The sequence below is a fragment of the Lonchura striata genome, chromosome 35 (assembly GCF_050655825.1).
Source record: "Lonchura striata isolate lonStrDom1 chromosome 35, ASM5065582v1, whole genome shotgun sequence".
In the NCBI taxonomy this organism is placed as follows: domain Eukaryota; kingdom Metazoa; phylum Chordata; class Aves; order Passeriformes; family Estrildidae; genus Lonchura; species Lonchura striata.
The window spans coordinates 6,979,325-6,999,077 of record NC_140737.1 but is presented as its reverse complement, the minus strand read 5'-3'; the positions used below and the strand labels follow the sequence as shown (position 1 = coordinate 6,999,077).

General features: G+C 48.8%; 1 protein-coding gene and 1 long non-coding RNA gene across 2 annotated transcripts; both read right to left on the bottom strand.

Annotated features, from left to right (window-relative positions):
- Positions 1-909: 909 nt before the first annotated feature.
- LOC144247631 (uncharacterized) lies at positions 910-11,739 on the bottom strand. Its single transcript, XM_077788945.2, has 2 exons — positions 11,652-11,739; positions 910-2,645 (listed from the first exon to the last, which is right to left on the bottom strand). The coding sequence occupies exon 2, from the start codon at positions 2,616-2,618 to the stop codon at positions 1,458-1,460; it is 1,161 nt and encodes a 386-aa protein (XP_077645071.2). The 5' UTR covers positions 2,619-2,645; positions 11,652-11,739; the 3' UTR covers positions 910-1,457.
- A 4,892-nt stretch (positions 11,740-16,631) lies between these two features.
- LOC146764328 (uncharacterized) lies at positions 16,632-18,859 on the bottom strand. The gene is made up of 2 exons (XR_014950948.1): positions 17,849-18,859; positions 16,632-17,400 (listed from the first exon to the last, which is right to left on the bottom strand). It is a non-coding gene; the product is annotated as an uncharacterized LOC146764328 (long non-coding RNA).
- Between the last annotated feature and the right edge of the window lie 894 nt (positions 18,860-19,753).

Genomic DNA, 19,753 nt, shown 5'->3' with positions numbered 1-19,753 from the left:
AGGCTGTGGGATCCTGTGAGTGATAGGGGGGGCTTTGGTGGGTCCTGGGGAGGTCAGGAAGGGATCAAGAGGGAGGTTTCAGGGGATCCTAAGTGGGCTGGGAGTGACCTGGAGGGTGCTTGGAGGGGCCTGGGTGTCTGTGAGAGTTTTTGGGAGATCCTGACCCCTGTGGACCAGCCAGAGATGCTGCTGGATGATGCCGCAGCAAGATGGTGATAGGAAATGGAGACACCCGAGTTGGGTTCTGTCTTCCTGACACGGGGGATCGGGTTCTACCTGTGCAAGAGAGTCTGGGGGATCCCCTGAGTCGTGTCCCCCCTCCTCTGGAATGTGTGCACTCCCCGGTGCCCCCAGTCAAGTGTCACCCCCTTTTCTCTGCCCACAGAGCTCCTGAGCCACTGGCGGCCGCAGCCGCTCCCCGTGGCCTCGGGCCGAGCCAGGACCCCCCCTGCTCCATCCCCACGCTGATTTTGGGGGGGTCAAGTGTCCCCCCAGCCCTGCTGTCACTCTGCCCCTGCCCCCTGCTCCCAGTGTTCCCAGTAAAGCTTCCCAGTTAAACCCAGCCCAGTTCATGGGGGCACTGGGGAGGGACTTGGGGGGACCCCACGGCGGGGCCGGCCCTGGGCAGGGAGGGCGGGTCCAGGTGGGGAACACTGCCCGCTGCGGGTCTGCCCGGCAACTGGTGAGTCATCAGCCCCGCTCTCGCTGATTGGCTGACTCTTCTCCACCGCGTTCTCTCATTGGCTGAGGAGAGGCCCGGCAGTGCAGAGAAGGAACGGGAGAGATCCCGCCCCGAGCACCGGCACGGGGACAACAGACCCAGCCTGGGCACAGGGAGGGAATTTATTACCAACCAAACCACGGCAGCACCAGGAGAAGGGAAAGAAATCCCTCCAGCACCTTCCCCCACCCAACGGGGATCACCCACAACAGGGTTATCCACCATGGAGAGACGGGGACATACGAGTTTAGACCAAAGCCAATTTTATTGAGTGTACCAGGTGTTTATACAGGGATTGACTTGTATGGTGCTTATAGAGGGCTCTGTTTTTGGTAACAATTTCCCATTGGTTACACATTCTTGGTGACATCCAGTAACCTGGGAACATTTATCTTATCACAAAGTCTCACAGCATTTTGCCTGGTCACTTCTTGCCCAGGGAGACTGAAACTGTGTCTGTGTCTCCCACAGTTTCTGCTCAGTCAGGCCTCAGATATCGGGCCCCTTTATCAGCTCCATTGCTTTACTCTCTGTTTTATTCCCCATACGAGGGCACCAGGGCTCTGCCCAACGGGGGTCACTGGGGATCATCCAGCCCGGATCCTCCCATGGGGGATGGAGCTGCAGCAGCGCACCAAGCTCTTCCCTCACTCTCTTCCCTCACTCCAAGCTCTTCCCTCACTCTCTTCCCTCACTCCAAGCTCCTCCCTCACTCGGGGCACTCACAGGGCTTCCCTTAGTGGCACCTCCGTTGGTGCTGGGTCAAGCCTGAGCTCTGTGAGAAGCTCTTCCCACACTTCCCACACTCGTAGGGCCTCTCCCTGGTGTGGATGCGCTGGTGCCTGATGAGGTGGGAGTTTTTCTTGAAGCCCTTCCCACAGTCGGGGCAGCGATAGGGCCTCTCCTCTGTGTGAATCCGCTCATGTATGAGGAGATGGGAGCTGGTCTGAAACCTCTTCCCACACTCTCCACACTCGTAGGGCCTCTCCCCAGTGTGGATCCGCTGGTGTCTTCTGAGGTGTGAGCTCCACCCAAAGCTCTTCCCACATTCCAAGCACTCATAGGGCCGTTCCCCAGTGTGGATCACGTGGTGCTCAATCAGGCCAGACATGTCTTTGAAGCTCTTCCCACACTTCCCACACTCGTAGGGCCTCTCCTCGGAGTGGATGTGCCGGTGCCTGATGAGGTGGGAGTTGTGCTTGAAGCCCTTCCCGCAGTCAGGGCAGCGGTAGGGCCTCTCCTCTGTGTGACTCCGCTCGTGTCTGAGGAGATGGGAGCTGGTCCGAAACCTCTTCCCACACTCTCCACACTCGTAGGGCCTCTCTCCGGTGTGGATGTGCCGGTGCCTGATGAGGTGGGAGTTGTGCTTGAAGCCCTTCCCGCAGTCGGGGCAGCGGAAGGGCCTCTCCTCTGTGTGACTCCACTCGTGTCTGAGGAGATGGGAGCTGGTCCAAAACCTCTTTGCACACTTCCCACACTCGTAGGGCCTCTCCCCGGTGTGGATGTGCTGGTGCAAAGTGAGCTTGGAGTTTCGCTTGAAGCCCTTCCCGCAGTCGGGGCAGCGGTAGGGCCTCTCCTCTGTGTGACTCTTCTCATGTCTGAGGAGATGGGAGCTTCTCTGAAACCTCTTCCCACACTCCCCACACTCGTAGGGCCTCTCCCCAGTGTGGATCCTCTGGTGCTGGACCAGGTGGTCGCTCCGCCTGAAACCCTTCCCACATTCCAAGCACTTGTGGGGCTTCTCCCTGCCATGAGGCTTCTCCACCAGCTCCGAGCTCCGCCTGGATCTCTGCCCGCCTTCCTGGCTCAGGGGGGTTCTTTCCTCCCCACAGCTCCCTGGGCTGGGTTTGCAGCTCCTCCTCCTGCAGCATCTCCGGGGCTTTTCCTCCTCCTCCATCCAGCCACACCCAGGGAATGACAAATCCTGGTTTGAGGGAAAAACAAGAGGAGAGCTGCTTGAACTAGAGGTTCCTCCTTGCCCAAGTTCATCTCAGGAAGTCATTGGGAATCTTGTCTCCGTAAGAAACACCAAAGCACCAAGATTCAGCCCAAAAATCCCGTAAACTTCCAAGACACAGAACAAAAACACCCAAAACATCACAAACCAGCAAAAACCTCCTCCAAAAGATAAATATTCAGCGGCTACATAAAACCAAAGCACCAACATTTAGCCCAAGAAAGCTCAGAAACACCAAGATTCACCCCCTGAAAATTGTGGATCCCCCTCCACAGTCACCTGCTGCATGTGGGGGGAGCAGCGCTCCTGGGGCTGGGGGGAGGCTGCAGACACAGGGAGGGGTGGAACCTTCTGCTGCTTCCTCTTTCTGCTCCTCCTCCTCCTCCTATGTCTCTGCTCTTCCTCACACTCCTCTTGCTCCTGCTGTTCCTCCTTCTCCTGCATAATCCCACCTTCTCCTGCCACCTGCACTGTTTTACCATTTTGTTCCTCAAGCCTGCTTCTCCTTCCCTTCTCCTCCTGCCCCCAGGCCCAGCACCCACTGCCGGCTCCCTCTTCCCCCCACACCCACAGCATCCCAGCGCAGGGGCAGGGATGGAGCTGGGGCAGGTCGGGCTGGGGCAGCGCTGGGCTCTCGGCCGCTCCCGCCCGCACTCGGTCCCCACTGCAGCCGCTCCCGCCAGGACAGCGCGGGGGGGCCCGGCCTTGGCGCTGCCCCACTCCCACCTCCCCAAATTCCCCTCGCGGGGCCATGGGGCCGAGGGGGGGGCACAGGTGGGGTCCAGGTGGGGAATGCTGAGATAACTTTAAGAGTGGGTCCCCAAGAAGAAGAATTGGAATTTGTGGAAGACACAGGGGCAAAAAGAACCTTTATGTTAAATATTCCATAAGGTTATAGTGTAAGCAAAGATACTCTAAAAGTAACAGGAGCAAAAGGAGAGAGTTTCACAGTACCAATTATTAAAAATGTGGCAATAGAGGGAGAAACTAGATTTTGGATGAGGGATATTTTCTTGGTCCCAGGGGCAGGTAGCAATTTACTGGGACAAGATTTACAAGTGAAATTAGGAATAGGGGTTGTTCCAGAAGATGGGAAGATGACAGCTAGACTTTTAAAACTAGGCCAGGAGGATGGAAGAAAAATTAACAAGGAAGTTTGGGCTGGGGAGGGAAATAGGGGAAGATTAATTATTGACCCCAGAAAGATTACAATTGAGGAAAAAAAAATTGTCCCATACGTGTACGGCAGTATCCTGTATCTTTAGAAGGACAGGAATGTTTAAAGCCAGTAATAGAAGGACTAATAAAGGATAGGACATTAGAACCTTGTATGTCTCCCCATAATACCCCAATACTCCCAGTAAAGAAGCCTGATGGGAGCTATAGACTGGTACAAGACTTAAGGGAGTTTAACAAAAGAACTCAGACCCGCTATCCAGTGGTACCAAATCCTTATACTCTTTTCAGTAAAGTTCCTCCCCAGCATCAGTGGTTTAGTGTAGTGGACCTTAAAGATGCCTTTTGGGCTTGCCCATTGGCCCAGGAGAGCAAGTTATCTTTGCTTTTGAATGGAAGGACCCACTAACTGGGAGAAAACAGCAATTAAGATGGACAAAACTACCACAGGGGTTTACAGAATTCTCAAACTTATTTGGACAAGCTTTAGAAACAATACTACAAACTTTCCCCACTCCCCCTGGAATACAAGTTATCTAATGCATAGATGATCTTTTACTTTCTGGGAAAGCTGAAGCTGAAGTTAGAGAGGCTACTATAAAGCTTTTGAATTTTCTTGGGGAAAAAGGATTAAGGGTATCAAAAGGGAAGCTGCAATTTGTAGAATCAGAGGTAAAATATCTTGGACACTTGATTAGGAAGGGTAGTTGGAAGCTCAACCCAGACTGAAACACAGGGATTCTATCCCTTCCCCCTCCCCCTTCAAAGGGGGAAATCAGAAAGATACTCAGATTATTTGGATATTATAAATTGTGGATTGAAGGATATACACAGGCAGTAAAATTTTTGAATAAAAAAATTGACAGAGGGAAATGATATAAAATGGACCAAAAAGGATAATGAAAAACTAAGAAAAATGAAGTTAAAACTAGCCCCAATATCAACTTTAAGCTTACCTGCACTAGCAAAACCCTTTCATCTGTATGTAAATGAAGAAAGGGGGGTAGCTCATAGGGTTTTGTTTCCAGAGTGGGGAGGAGTAAAGAGACCCATGGCTTATTTATCAAAGATGTGGGATCCAGTAAATCAAGGCTGGCCAGTGTGTATTCAAGCTATAGCAGCTACTGCAATCCTGGTAGAGGAAAGTAATAAACTGACTTTTGGAGGTAAATTAATTGTGTACTAAATTTCTTCCAATTTGCATTGTGATTTTTATCTTGAAATACATAACTTACTGTACCCTAGGATTGAAAAACTAGTTTACAGCTGTGACATAGCAAAACCTGCTATTAATTTGAGTCAGTGCAGGCTGTTCAATCAAGTGTTCTCAGTGTGTAAAGTTAAACTAAAGGTAACACCAGCTGCTTGGTAGGTCAATGAGAAACATTTTTCCTTCCAACCAGTCCTTTTTCAAGTACCCAAATGTATTTTGTTTTCTTACTTTTTTGTTTTGTTTGTTTATTAGTTCTTCTGGAAGTGCTAACTACTTGCAGTGCATCTAGAACAGCAATTAAAAATGTGCATAAAAAACACTTGTAAAAAACATAGGGTTCATTTTTTCCCACAATGGGAGGTGGCTACATATAGAAAAGGGAACCTACAAAGCTAGATGAAGAAAAATTTCAGTATCTTCTACTGTAAACTGTTAATTTGTTACTTTCAGCATCACAGTGGGTATGTGACACACACATATGAAAAAGATGGTGAGGGAGATCTCTGTTTACTACAGTTTCCTATTTCTTTGATGAGTTAGAGAGCTATGAAGCAATTGTGATTCCTTGTGTGGATTACCCAGGCCTGCAGGGAGGGCTTGGCCATGATTCCCTCTGTGCTGCAGGCAGCCCTGCAGCATGGCAGCAGTGGCTTGCCTCTGGTGAGTTTGCAGGCAGGGTGCTCCAGCACTGCAGTGCTCAGGGGCAGTTTCCTACTTTGACATCAAAGCTTAAATTCAGGAGTGCCTCTTCCCATCCAGTTATTTTTTGTACTGTAGAAACCTCTTCAGAGAGTGTTTCCTGGCAGTCAAAAAGAGAGTATTGCAGAGATAAATTCCTTACTTGCTGTCTCCCCACTGTATCCACATTTTGTCTATTCCCTCTTCAAATTATAGATTGGTAAAACTCATGCTCTGTGTCCTCAGATGCCCTTCCCAAATCAAACCTTGGCTTCTTTGCAAATCATATTGCATGAACAAGGATTGCCTTAAATTTTTTAGTGCAGGCAAGGTCACTTTGGAAGTAAGTTGTTGTTTACCTTGTTCCTACAACCCTTTCAAGCTTGTGAATGGAAAATTGTGACAGCAAAATAAGTCTTTAGTTTTAGCACTGTCAGCTGTGGGTAGCTGGTAGCCCTTGGCGGAGGGTGCCGTGAATTACAGGCCTGCAGAACACACATAACAAAAGTAATTTAATTTGTAAGGAAGTTGAAAAAGGGGGGAGAGGTGATTGGCAGACTCACGTCTCCAGGATGTAGGACTAATGTTAGAAAGTGGACTGATATTGGAATGTGGATGTTGAAATGTGAAGAGAGAAAAAGAGAGCGAAACAGAGAGAAAGGGAGAAAGAAAAAGAGACAGAGAGGGAGAGTGAAATACACCCCAAAGTCCCCATACTGTTGATATTTGTAAGTTCTCCCCCATTCCTGCTAGACAGAGTGACAACAAGGGGAGGGGAGTGACAAGGACAGAGTCAAAACCAAAGCTGTGAAAAACAGGGAGAGCAGGACCACCAATACAGATAAGATCAAAGCAGAGGTCGCTGACTCTCACAATATGGTTTATTTTTTTAAACAAGACTTCTTTTTTTTCCTTCTGATTTTTGTTGTGAAGCAAAGGAGGGTTTTGCTCTGAAGAATGGGTCTGTAAGACTAAAACAGTTAGATGTTGCCTAAAAAGCAAAAACCCAAGAGATGTGATACATCTTGTGTTAAATTTGGGCTAGTCTTTTTTTAACTACTTATAGATCACAGGAAGAAGAATTGGCCTCTGCAGGAATTAGCACAGCTGGATACAAGAAGAAGAAGCAGCTATAGAAAAAGTTTTTAGTTAAACCCAGAAAGTTTTGAAGAAAACTAATGGTAAAAGTTAATGCAGTATTGTTTTTCTTTTAACACTGTGCTATTAAGAAGTCCTTTCCAGATACCAATGAAGCAGCAATCCCAACCATGGAAAAGAGGGTGAATTCATGACAGGAAAATAAAAGAATTTGTGAAGAAACGTGAGGAATGGACTATCACATCTAAACCGGGTGATACCAAATTGACTTTCAACCAGGACTGGGTGGTAATGGTTAGGGAAGACCCACATGATCCAAGGCAGGTACAAAGAACAACACCTAACTGAGAAATAAGGCAAAGCTTGCATCACTGGTTCTAAGCCCTGAGACGCCTCCGACACCTCCTTGGCAGAGGAACACTGCCACTTCGAACAGGAGGATCGGGAGTGTTTGAGTCAAAGAGTTCTTATAGTCTGGCCTTAGCCTGTGACTTGTACAGGGAAGAAAGGAAATTGCCATCAGTGCTATGCTGTATACTTTATTTGATTCATCCCAATACTGGACACGCTAGCTGGGTTACAAGTGAATGTTCAAATTATGGGAATAATTGGTGTTATAGTTCACAAAATCTATGTTCTCGTTGCAAGAGGTATCAGTACTGAATCAATCCCCTAGACACAGAGAACCCAAACCAACTGAAGTAATAACTCTGTTTTGTAGATGGGAATTATCAGTGCCTGTGGACTGAGACATACCTGAGGAATGGTGGGAAACCACAGTTAAAAGGTGTCAAAAACAATTTGCCTGGAAATGAGTAAAAAAGGAGTGACAAGGGAAACAGAGGGCAAGCCTGGATTGAGCACTGTACTCACCAGCGAGAAGATCACACGTACCTGCTGTGGGCAGCAACCCCACAGGCAGGGGAGGTGGGGGTATAAGCCATGCCAGACCTCTGTCATTCCTGTTTCTGTCTCTCATTTGTTGTCTTTTCCCTTCTGAGATAGCAGCAAGATCGTGTCACAAATGCTACAGAAAGTGTTACATGAAAAGAAACCAAAGTTCCTTTTTGTTACACACCCCCATGTCAACAGCCACTGTTATAACCCATCCAAATTAAGTACCTGCAGGAAAAAGGGGGAAAATTATCACATTACAAAGAACTTAGGGAAAAGTAGTAATACTTGGGGCATGGAATGTCCAAAAGGAGAGAGATGGATTTGTTTTACATTTGATCTTAGAAATATAGTCCAAGATTCGGTAAAGAGACAATTAGTAAACAAAAGGTAAAACAAGCACAGCAGTCTAGCTCTGTATTAACCCCAAATTATATCCTGAGTCATATTAAATGACTCCAAGCAGTTATAGAGAAGATAATAAACAAAGCTGCTCAGGCATTGGAATTAATATTGAGTCTGCAAAGCCAAACATCACCTGCAGTGTGTTAAAATATGTTGGCTTTATGCTATTTATTGGCTAAAGAATGGGGTGTACAGATTGTTGAAAATAGATGGCAATGAGGATGTCATCCTGGAAAAAAAAAAAGGATATCAGAAAAAAATTATGACCCAGGTATCAGTCCAAAAATGGGAAAATAATGTTAAAAACTAGCAGGTGAGGTAATGTATTGAGAATGGGATGCTGGAAGAAATTAGGATTCTTCCTTTTATGTGTTACAAGTGTTTTGACATTTCTTCTTTGTTTAATCCCATGTTTTATTTGATTACCAACAGAGTCCAAAGAATGCAAGAGGATAAGAAATATTGCTCAAACCAAATTAATTATAATGATTAAGAGGTGGGATTGTGAAAAATGCATATTTAAGATTGGCTTTTCGCAAATGTTACAATGAATAATATATATGTAAAGTTAGAAAGTTATGCTGTATTAATTCCTGTACGTATTAAGTGTAGTTTTAGGTTACAACATAATGTTAAAATAGAGATTATGTATGTGGGGGGAGTTTTCTTTTTAGGAATGAGATGCTCCCTTCGAAGAACACCTAAATCTTCCAAAGGAGAGGAATTTATGGCTTCTTATCAGAAGAAAATAATTTCTTCAGGCCCTGCTCAGACTTGAAGACACAAGGGGATTAAAGGGAACAGTTGACATACAACAGAGTTTCTTGTTTAGAATAGAATGTGTGCATAACCATGAAGGATGTATGAATATGCAACAGGTGTATTGGTTTAAGGGTGATTCCTTTGTTCACAAGTCATGCTTTTCTTGGGACGTCTGTTATTCTTTGCTTTTTATTGTCTTGTAATTGTCCTAACTCCAAAATGTATTACTCTAATTGTATTATTATTTTTATAACCATTTTATTATTATGATACTTATAAAAATTTAAAAACAAAATGATTGAAATTTTTCAAAATTTACAAAACTAGAAGAGATTTAAAAGTGACCCTTTAACTCATAAACAATAAATAGATGATTTGAAGGGGGAAAAAAAAGAAGCAGGTTGTGGGGGGGGCACAACTGAGGCTGCTGAAGGCTGCTGTGGAAGAGAAGCTGCATTCCAGGCACCCGGGAGGAGCTTTAGAAATGCAAATTAACACTGCTGGGGCAAACTGGGGACAATGTACCTGGCTCTTCTTGCCTGGGGCAGGAATTGGCTGATTCCCTCTGCCCCTCACCCCAAGCTCTGCCTGCTTGCACAGATGGAATCTGCACAGCTGAAGGCAGAGCCCATGCTGAGGATCTCTGACTCTGCAACAGAAATGGCTGAAGCTGCAAAGGGAAACAGCAAATGGAGAATGTTGGGAAAACTTCACTAAAATAAGGGGGGCATCATCCCTCTGCCCACTCCAACATCTGCTGTCACTGTCTGTGCTGTACAGGGTGTATCACAGCACTGGGCTTTTGCTATAACAAGTTCAGGAGTAAGAAAAAAAATGGTCATTTGATGCAGCCCCAGCTTGAGGGAGCGCCCAAACATGGGGAAAAGATGAAGGGGCACCAGAACAAATCCTACAACACCATGGACCAGCCCCTGGGAACCAAAATGATTTTGTGGAAAATGCATGTTATATGGCTCTGTGCAGACAGTTACTATATGTATTATGTTATATTGATTAGTTGTGCTGTATTAACATTTTAACAGTATGGTAAATGTAGCTTTAAGGAATGAGAACAACTAAATTCACTCTAGGAACACATAAATTGTCCAGACAAGAGGAATTTATGGTTTTCTTACTAGAAGTTAATTTCTTGTTAATTTCTGGAGGATGCCGTGGGGATTAAAAAAAACAGTTGACATACAACAGACAGAGTTTCTTGTTTGAAATAGAATGTATGCATAACCATGAAGGATATATGAATATGCAATAGTGTATTTTTTTAGGGGTGATTCCTTTATTCACAAGGTATGCTTGTTGTGGTTTAAGTGCCCAAGAGAGCATCCAGATATCTGTAAGTCTTTGCTTTTTATTGTCATGCAATTGTCCTAACTCTAAATTTTTATTAGTCTAATTGTATTCCTTTTTTTTTAACCATTTTATTACTATTATACTTCTAATATTTTAAAAACCAAGTGATTGGCTTTTCTCACAAATTCGTATCAGGAGACAGAGAACCAATTTATCATTTCAATGGCATCATTAGATTAAAAGCTGTCCTCGGAATAAGAACCAACCAGACAGCTCCAACTCCTGACCTTCCTGCCGACCAAGCCATGAAAGGAGGAACACAACATTTCACCAGGGGATGGGATCAGATTATCTGTGTGCAGAAAAAACAGGAGTTTGTGGAAAACTAAATGACTCAAACTTATATTGGCAAAGAGATGACAAGAGAAAACTGCTAAAAAAGCTAACAAAGGAAATAGGAGAGCAGTTTATGTACTGGTCCAAACATGGAAAGGATGGGAATGGGACACGCTTTCCTGGCTCCCCAGCAGACCAGGGGTTAAACGAATGCTGCTTCTCCTCTTCTGTGCTGCAGCAACTCTCATCTTTTTACCATGCTCCACACCTTGGCAGTGCAGCTCATCCAGCAGCTGAGCCAGGGCATGCAGGTGGCAGCCAGGCCTCCTGATCCACAAACGGCTACAAAAGGACAGGGAATGAGAGCACCGAGAATAATCCCAAAACCAAAGAGGACCCGGGAAGAACAAAACAGAGTCAAGGAGTGAATCTGCCTGGAGACAGGGCCGGGCACTTGTAGAGAAGGGGAGAAACCATCAGTTCCAATAAATGTTCCAAATTGACCCAGACAGCTGCTCAAAGTGCCGCTACATTCCCGAACTTCGAGGAGAAGAACAAAGACTTAACACAGCCATGAATATCGGCTGTTCTACAAAAGGAGGGTGCACATTAACGAGGACAGGCTCCAGGCGCATCGGGAAGTCGGAACCTTCCAAGGAACTCAGCCGGTGGGCAAAGGCAGAGGGAGATGCGGCCGGGAAAACGAGGATAAAAAGGAGGCTGCGGGCTACAAGCACGGCAGAGAGCGCACGGCAAATGCCCCACGGCCTCTGCCCCTGCTCGGCAATAAAGTCACTTTGACAGGACTCCTCGCTCTCCTCCGGGCACACAAACCTCCGGCGACGGGAATTTCCCCGCCCGCTCCCGGCCGCGGGGCAGCCCCTCTGTCCTACCCACAGCAGCCGGGCCGAGCCAGCGCTGCTCCGGCAGCGGCTCCTGCCCGGCCCCGGCGGGAAGGAGACCGCGGGCAGCCGCTCCCGCAGCGCCCTCAGCCCGGGGCCGGCACGGGCTGGACACGGCACCGGCGAGCCGCCGGAGCCCCCTGCCGCCCCCTCCGCCCGCAGCCAGCCCCGAGCCCCCGCAGAGCCCAGCGCGGCTCCCACCTGCGCCGGGGCCGCCTCCGAGCTCCGCCGCCGCCGCCTCACCGCGCTCCGGCCGCTGCCGCCGCTGCCGGGCCCGCACAGCCGCTCGGCCAATGGCGGCGCTGCGCGGCCACGGCCGCCCTCAGCCCGCCGCCGGGGCCGCGCCGCGCCCCGCTCCCACCAATCAGCGCGCCGCAACCGCGACTGACGGCACCAGCGGCCAATGGCAGCGAGCTCGGGGCGGGCTCTGCGCACGGCCCCGACTCGCCCCGCTCCCACCAATCAGCGCGCCGCAACCGCGACTGACGGCACCGGCGGCAATGGCAGCGAGCTCGGGGCGGGCTCTGCGCACGGCCCCGTCTCGCCCCGCGCTCTCGGCGCCCCCGGGCTGCGTGAGGGGAAAGCCGGAGATGAGGCACAGCCCCGGCACGGGCCCGGGCCCGAGCCGGGATTGAGCTGCCCACACAAACAAACTTCTCCGCGCCTCCCGCCACGGCTTTCCCGGCCCTGCGCCTCCCGTGCCTCCGCCTCTGCGGGAAGCCCAGGAGCCTCACTTCTCCTGCCCCTCGTTAGCGCATCAGTGCTTCGCTTTGATTTCCCCCAAAAAGGGAAACCTGCCCCAAGCCCTGTGGGTGGGTGGGACAGGGGAGAGATTTCTGGCAGAAAACTCCAAAGACTCGGAGCAGGAGAAGGAGAAGTCAGTGCAGAGCCTTAAATGCAGCTTTCCCCACGCCTCCCTGCTCCCAGCTGCACCTCCTCCCCCGGCAGGGCAGGAGACAGGGAATGGGGCCATGCTCAGCTCATCCCCCGGGGCTTCTCCCTCTGCTCAGGGACAGGAGTCGTTCCCTGCTGCACCCTGCGCTCTCTCCCGGCCGAGACTTCTCCAGGAACTTCTCGGAGCGGAGTCCATCCCCTGGGCACAGCCCCCTCCGAGTGCTGCAGCGTGGGTCACTGTGCCACGGGCTCAGTCCTGCCAGGACAGGCTGCTCCAGCGGGGCCCCTCTGCCCGCGGGCTCACAGCTCCTCTCAGGCATCGCCGAGCTCCAGCCCGGCTCCTCCAGGGGCTGCAGGGGATCTCTGCATCCCCATGGACCTGCAGGGGATCTCTGCATCCCCATGGAACTGCAGGGAGATCTCTGCAGCCCCATTGTAATATATGTTATGGAATAATTTGTGCTTATGAAAAATATACATCAAGTCAGTTGTGCCTCTAGAAAAAGAATCTTCAAGTTTTAAATGAGCAGTGGCTGCAGCCGGGGCTGGAGAAACCACAGTTGGCAGAGAAAGAAAGACCTAATTTACAAATGAAAAAAGGTGTCTCTGCAGAGATGGGCCCTTTCCGGGGACAACCCAGGAGACACCCAACGTTTAACCCCTGGTCTGCCGGGGAGCCAGGAAACCGTGTCCCATTCCCATCCTTTCCATGCTTGGACCAATACAGAAACTGCTTTCCTATTTCCTTTATTATCTTTTTCAACACTTTCCCATTGTCATCTCTTTGCCAACATCAGTCTGAGTAATTTAGTTTTCCACAAACTGCTTTTTTTTCTGCTAACAGATAATCTGATCCCATCCCCTGGTGAAATGTTGTGTTCCTCATTTCAGTGGCTTGGTCGGCAGGAAGGTCAGGAGCTGGAGGTGTCTGGTTGGTTCTTATTCCGAGGACAGCTTGTAATCTAATGATGCCATTGAAATGATAAATTGTTTCTCTGTCTCCTGATAGGAATTTGTGAAAAATGCCAATCACTTGGTTTTTAGAATTTTAAAAGTTTAATAATAATAAAATGGTGAAATAAATAGGAATATAATTAGACTGATAAAAATTTATAGTTAGGACAATTACAAGACAATAAAATGGAAAGAATATCTGAGGTCCAGATGCTCTCAGGCACTTAAGCCAAGAGGAATGTACCTTGTGAATAAAGGAATCACCCCTAAAACAATACACTGTTGCATATTCATATATCCTTCATGGTTATGCATGAATTCTATTTGAAACAAAAAACTCTGTCTGTTTTATGTCAGCTGTTTTTTTTTAATTCCCACCGGGCCTTCGAGTCTGAGCAAGGCGTGACTAAATCAGCTTCTTCTAATAAGAAAACCATAAATTGCTCTTCTCTGGAGAATTTGCGTGTTCATTGAAGCGATTATCTCATTCCTTAAACCCCCCCTCCCCCCCCACACACACAGACATAGTTTCTTTTTTACTACTAAAGCTTCATTTTACCTACAAAGCTACATTTACCATACTGTTATATGTAGCAGATATAATTGGTGCAATTTCTAATATGATATATGTGATACTGAATATTTGTTAGATTTGTTAGAACACTGTAACACTCTACACGTTTGTATTAGGATTCCCCCCCCCACCCTCGCAGGTGAGACCGGGTGTATATTGGAAACTGATTTACAAGTAAGAAGGTGAGGCTCCCCAGGAGATGGGCCATGGCTGGGGAGATACAGGAACCCCCGGTGCTGATCCTTGCCTGAAGGACCCGAGATGGATATCATGGAAATCCTTGGGCAGACACAGGTGAATGCAGCGTTCCCTCCCGTAAATTTCATCAAGGGATTCAACAAACTCCAGACACTAAATTGTTCTCCCTCATCACCAAAAAAGAAAATCTTATTAACATGTGGACTCTGAAGAGAAGACTGACTGCCAAAATCTTGGCCTCAGGCAGAATTTTCCCTATAAAAACCGCTTGTGCCAGGATGGAGGTGTGTGGGCTTAGAGAAAAACCTCTGCTGAGGCTGACCTCTTTGTTGCACACCCAGGGCCGACCCCGGGCTCGTCTCTGTTCTTTTCTTGTGGCTGGCCTAGATAGAATTTGATTGCGAAATAAATATTTTATTTTTTCATATTAATTTGGCTGGACAAATTTTCATTTATAACAGTTGTAACACATAAAAGGAAGAATCCCCATTTCTTCCACCATCCCATCCTCAATACACTACCCCACCAGTTAGTTTTTAACACTGTTTTCCCATTTTTGGATTGGTGTCTGGGTTGTTTTTTTCTAGGATGACCTCCCCGTTGTCATCTATTTTCAACAATCTGATATATTAAACTTTCCACAAACACCCCCTTCATTAGCCAATAAATAGTCTAAAGCCAGCCTATTCTGGTACACTGCAGTTTTTCCCCATTTTGCCTGCAGGTACTCAATTTGGGTGAGTCTGTGGCTGTTGACATGGGTGTGTGTAACAAAAAGGAACTTTGGTTTCTTTCCATGTAATACTTTCTGTAGCATTTGTGACACGATCTTGCTGCTATCTCAGAAGGGAAAAGACAACAAATGAGAGACAGAAACAGGAATGACAGAGGTCTGGCTTGGCTTATACCCCCACCTCCCCTGCCTGTGGGGTTGCTGCCCACAGCAGGTACGTGTGATCTTCTCGCTGGTGAGTACAGTGCTCAGTCCAGGCTTGCCCTCTGTTTCCCTTGTCACTCCTTTTTGCTGATTTTTCTATGCAAGTCCTTTTCAACACTCCTTTGGTGTGTTTTGGTGTTGCCCATTTTAGATGTGATAGTCCATTCCTCACGTTTCTTCACAAGTCCTCTGCCTCTGTTTCCCACTTTCTCTAACAACCTGAATACCACCTTCTTTCAACCACTCAAAAAGTCCTTTCTCTCACAATACCATTCAACACAATCCACCTGCCTCCAAGGAGATAAAGTAAAGCTCAAAATAAACAATCTACATTATATATACTTCCATTCATCTACATTTACTAACTTTTATTTTTCACTCACTCTCACATACAACAAGGTACCTTTTATTTTCAAACAGTCTACATTACATATCTACACCCTGAGTGCTCATGGAATGTTAATCCATCAACCCAGCAGGTTTAATCCTGGATGTCTCTCAACCCAGCAGAATTTTAGGTGTTACTGTTTTCCAACCCTAGATCCCTTTGGACATTTTTAACCTTCAGTCAAGCTGTGTTGTCCAGCCCCTGATCCCCTTGGGCATAACCTCAATCCGCAACCCTGAGTGCTCTTGGAATGCAAATCCCCCAAATCCTCCTCTGGAAGGAGCCCCCAGAAAACAAACCCCCACGGCTCCTCCCCACCCACCTGATTCGGGAAGAATTTTCTCTGAGAGAAGTGGAAAAGAACCAGTTTATTTAACAAACAAAACCCTTCCCAGCACTAAAAAAAATGAACAACACCAGATGACAACAAAACTCTTTCACCACTCTGAAGAGATGACAAATCCAGAAAGTCTCTCCTGGGGGTGGTCGCCTGGGTCTGGGTGCTGGGGATTGCTCTGGGCACTGGGGATGGCTGCTGCAGATCACAGAGCGCAGGCTCCCGGTGCTCCTCGGGGTTCCCAGGTCCCAGTCTGGAGCAGGTTCGATGGTATTCAGGAAAGGGAAAGGGAAAGAAACAGTCCAGGGAAAAAATTGGACTGCCTAGTTAAACTAACAGGAAAAAGCAAAGGCAAGAGCGGAAGCAAGAGCAAGCAAACAAAGCCAGCAAAAGCAAGCCAAGCCAGCCCGCACAAGCCTCTTGTGGAGAACAGACCATGGGGGGAGGTGAGCCAGCTGATAACAAGACAAAACAAACCTTCACTTTCAGAGTCAGTTCTGAGAACACAGAACAGAATATCAAACATGAACAGAACCCACGATTGGGGATACAAACGCCAGAACCTCACCCTGGGACACCTGGGTTCCCACATCAGCAGGAGACAGTTCCTGACAGTCGAAGGGTCAGCGGCAGGGTCCTCATCACACCCGTTCCTTAAATGTTATCTGGCCATGCAGACGGTTTTAGCTACTTCCACAAGTACTTTAAATCAACATTGGCTGTCTCACCACTATCTCTGAGTTATTACTGCCAGTTAGTTACAAAAATAAAATCATTAGTTGTTATTTCACAACTACAGCTACTTCTGCAAAAGTTAACATTCTAATGCACAACACATGGCATCCACATCAATATTTTGCAAAAGCCAAAACTATCATGTATGTTTTTCACACTGTGCACAAACTAAACTATCAGCCATGAATGATGTTCTGAGGATATGAGCTACACAGGGGCCAGGGCATTGGCCACAAAAAGCTGACAAATTATACTACAGCAAAAGCAGTTAAAAGTGATTACAAACTGTACTGTATCAAAATCGTTGTGATTAAGAATAAGTTGCAGAAGTCAAGACATAAGAGCAAAAGCCACCAACTACATAGTTCTCTATAACAAACCCAGGGCAGGTGTTTCCCTTGCAGGGAGCACTGGGGCCTTCCCCGGGCCCCTTCTGCCCTCTGGCAGAGCCGGTGGCATTTTCCAGCACACGCAGTTTGTAACCAAGAGTCGGGTGCAGCCCAGAAGGCTCCGAGCGCCTCCTCCCAGGCTGACTCTGCAGATCCGAGGCTGCTCTGGGCTCTGCCAGGGCTCTGCTGGGGCTCAGCTCTGGGCCAGGCTGGGCCCGCTCTCCCCTCACATTGCTCCGGGCAGCCGAGTCACAGAGGGAGGAGGAAGGGACACCTCAAGGGAGTTGAGGCTTAAGAGAGTTTTTATTAAAAAAACTGCCATACCAAACAGGCTGTCATAAGAGCCGTAACAAACAGGCTGTCCTAACTACCATAACCAACTAGCACTGCTAACTACCATCACTAACTAGTTGTCCTCACTAACTACTGTAAATAAAAGCTGTCCTCAAGTGCTTCATCTCCTCCGCTGCTCCCTCAGTTGCTTTGCTTCGGTGATCAGAGGGGTCAGGCTGGAGAGAGGCTTGGCTGATGATAAAAATGGGTGCTGCCCAAAAAATAAAAAAGAAAGAAATGAACTGTTACTTTCCAGAGCCAACTTCCTCACAGGCTCTGTTGCAACAGGACAAAGGGAAATGGTCTGAAACTCAGGAGAGGGAAGCAGGCTCAGGTTAGATCGCAGGCAGAATCTTTTTGCCAGGAGAGTGAGGAAACACTGACAGAAGGTGCCCAGGGATGTGGGAGGTGCCTCCTCCCTGGGAACATCCAAGCTCAGGCCAGGCAGGGCTCTGAGCACCTGACCTGCCTGAAGATGGCCCTGCTCCTCCTGGGGCACCAGGGGCAGATGCCCTCAAAAGGACCCTGCCAAGCCAAACCCGGCGAGGATTCTGCTTGCTTTGCGTGTGGAACGCAGCGAGGCTGGAGACTATCGGACGGGCCCCAGCAGAAAACCCCTCCCTGGCGCTGCTGCTTCCCCTCGGCCGCTCGGCATTCACCTGCAGCAGCTCCTGGGCAGACCAGCGCTGCTCCTCGTCCGGCTCCAGGCTGCACTCGAGGAAGTCCCGCAGCAGAGCCGACAGGCGCCGGGGCTCCTGCAGCTGCGGGGTCCCGTTGTGCCGGATCAGAGCGCGAGCCTGCAGGAAAAGCAACCTCAGCGCTCTGCCAGCTTCCTTCCCACCCACAGGTGCTCACAGCGACCCCGGGTTCTCAGCCCCAGCTCCAGGGGCACTTTCCTCCCTGGCAGAGATGCTGCTCACAGCTCATTGTCCTGTGCCAACCAAAAAACCCAAACCCTGGTGCTGCCACAGCCATTGGAAAGAGCTGATGCACTTGCTTCACATTTTCAGGTCATCCTCACAGACAGAAGAGCTGAAACATCATAAATCCCAAAGCAAATTGTTGCTGGAGACTGCAGAATATTTGTTTGTGTTGAGGCTCGAGTGCTCTTGGAATTCCCTTCCCCAGGTGCAGAAACTTCCAGCTGCTGCTCCCAGTGCAGGGTCACCCTGTGCTCACAGGGCTCTGCAGCCCCTGGAGAATTTGCCTCTTACCATGGCCCTCGTTTCCTTGAAGTAAGGAGGTTCTCCTTCCACCATCTCAATGGTCACAATGCCAAAGGACCAGATGTCCACCTTGGGGCCATAAGGAGAACTGGTCACAACTTCTGGGGCCATCCAGTGAGCAGTGCCCACCATGGAGCTGCGCCGGTCCTGCTCAGAGCTGAGCTGAGCACAGAGGCCAAAATCAGCTGAGGACAGAAACAAACACTGTCAAAGGCAGCTGGAATGAGGAAACTGAGCACCAAGACTCCCCACTCTCAGTCTGAGAATGCAGTAGTGAAGTCAGCTGGAAAAGTGCTCCGGGCTGTAGCCAAGGGAAGGTGGAACTGGACCCTTAAAGAAACCCTCAGCTTTTGTGAAGTGGCTTTTACTGATTCCCTTGAAGCTTTAGATTCCAACTCCTGCCCCTCTGGCAGGGCCATACCCAGAGCAAAGCCACCCCTGGCACCCTGCTGCTCTCCGGAGCTCTCTGCAGGGGCAGCCGCTCTCAGCTGGCAGCAGGGGCCGGGCAGTGCCCCCAGCAGCCCTTGTGGGGCTCTGGCCGGCACTGGGAAGCAGCCCCACAGCCGCACCCGGGAGCGCCGTGCCTGGCCAGGAACACCCACCCAGCTTGACAGAGCTGGCCATGCCCAGGAGGATGTTGGAGCTCTTCAGATCTCTGTGCATCACCCGGTTTGCATGGAGGAAATCCAGGCCCTGCAGGCACTGAGAGAGAACAAGAAACAACAGGACAAAAACCAATGGCCGGAATCTATCACACAAGAAAGGACAGGTCGGAATTCTGCCAGCAGCAGCTTTGCTGTGACAGGCCAGGAGTGCAGAGCAGACAGGCTCCAGGCAAACGGTTCAAGGCAAAGCTGAGAACAGCACATCAAATCCAGAACAGACAGAGAGTGCCACAACAGCAGGAAAGAGAGCAAGAACAGAGCAGAAGTGCAGCGATGCTGGCAGGCCGTTCACTGCAGAGGCTCTTTCTTCTCCAGCTCATAAAAACAACAGAGAAACAGAGCCCTGAGCATGGAGCCACTCCTGTTCTCACGCCTCTGTGGAAGGACCATCGTGTCCAAGCCGTGGCAGCCACAGGCAGGATCCCTCACCTCCCGACTGACAGCTGCCATCTCTCCTTCAGCCATGCGTGTCTGTCTGACAACGTCCTGCAAAGTTCCTCCATCCATGTATTCCATCACCAGCCAGAGATCTCCGTCAACAAGGAAGCTGGAAGAGGAAAGCAGTGGCATGGAGACGAATGTGCAGTGCTCAATTCCCCCATGGAAAAGCCTGGAGTGGAGTTTTGTTTCCAGGTCACTTGTTCATGAGGACAGAATCTGATGGAGAGACATT

Excerpts from the sequence above, each read along its gene's own strand:
- LOC144247631 (XM_077788945.2), bottom strand. The coding sequence starts at position 2,618 with ATGGAGGAGGAGGAAAAGCCCCGGAGATGCTGCAGGAGGAGGAGCTGC.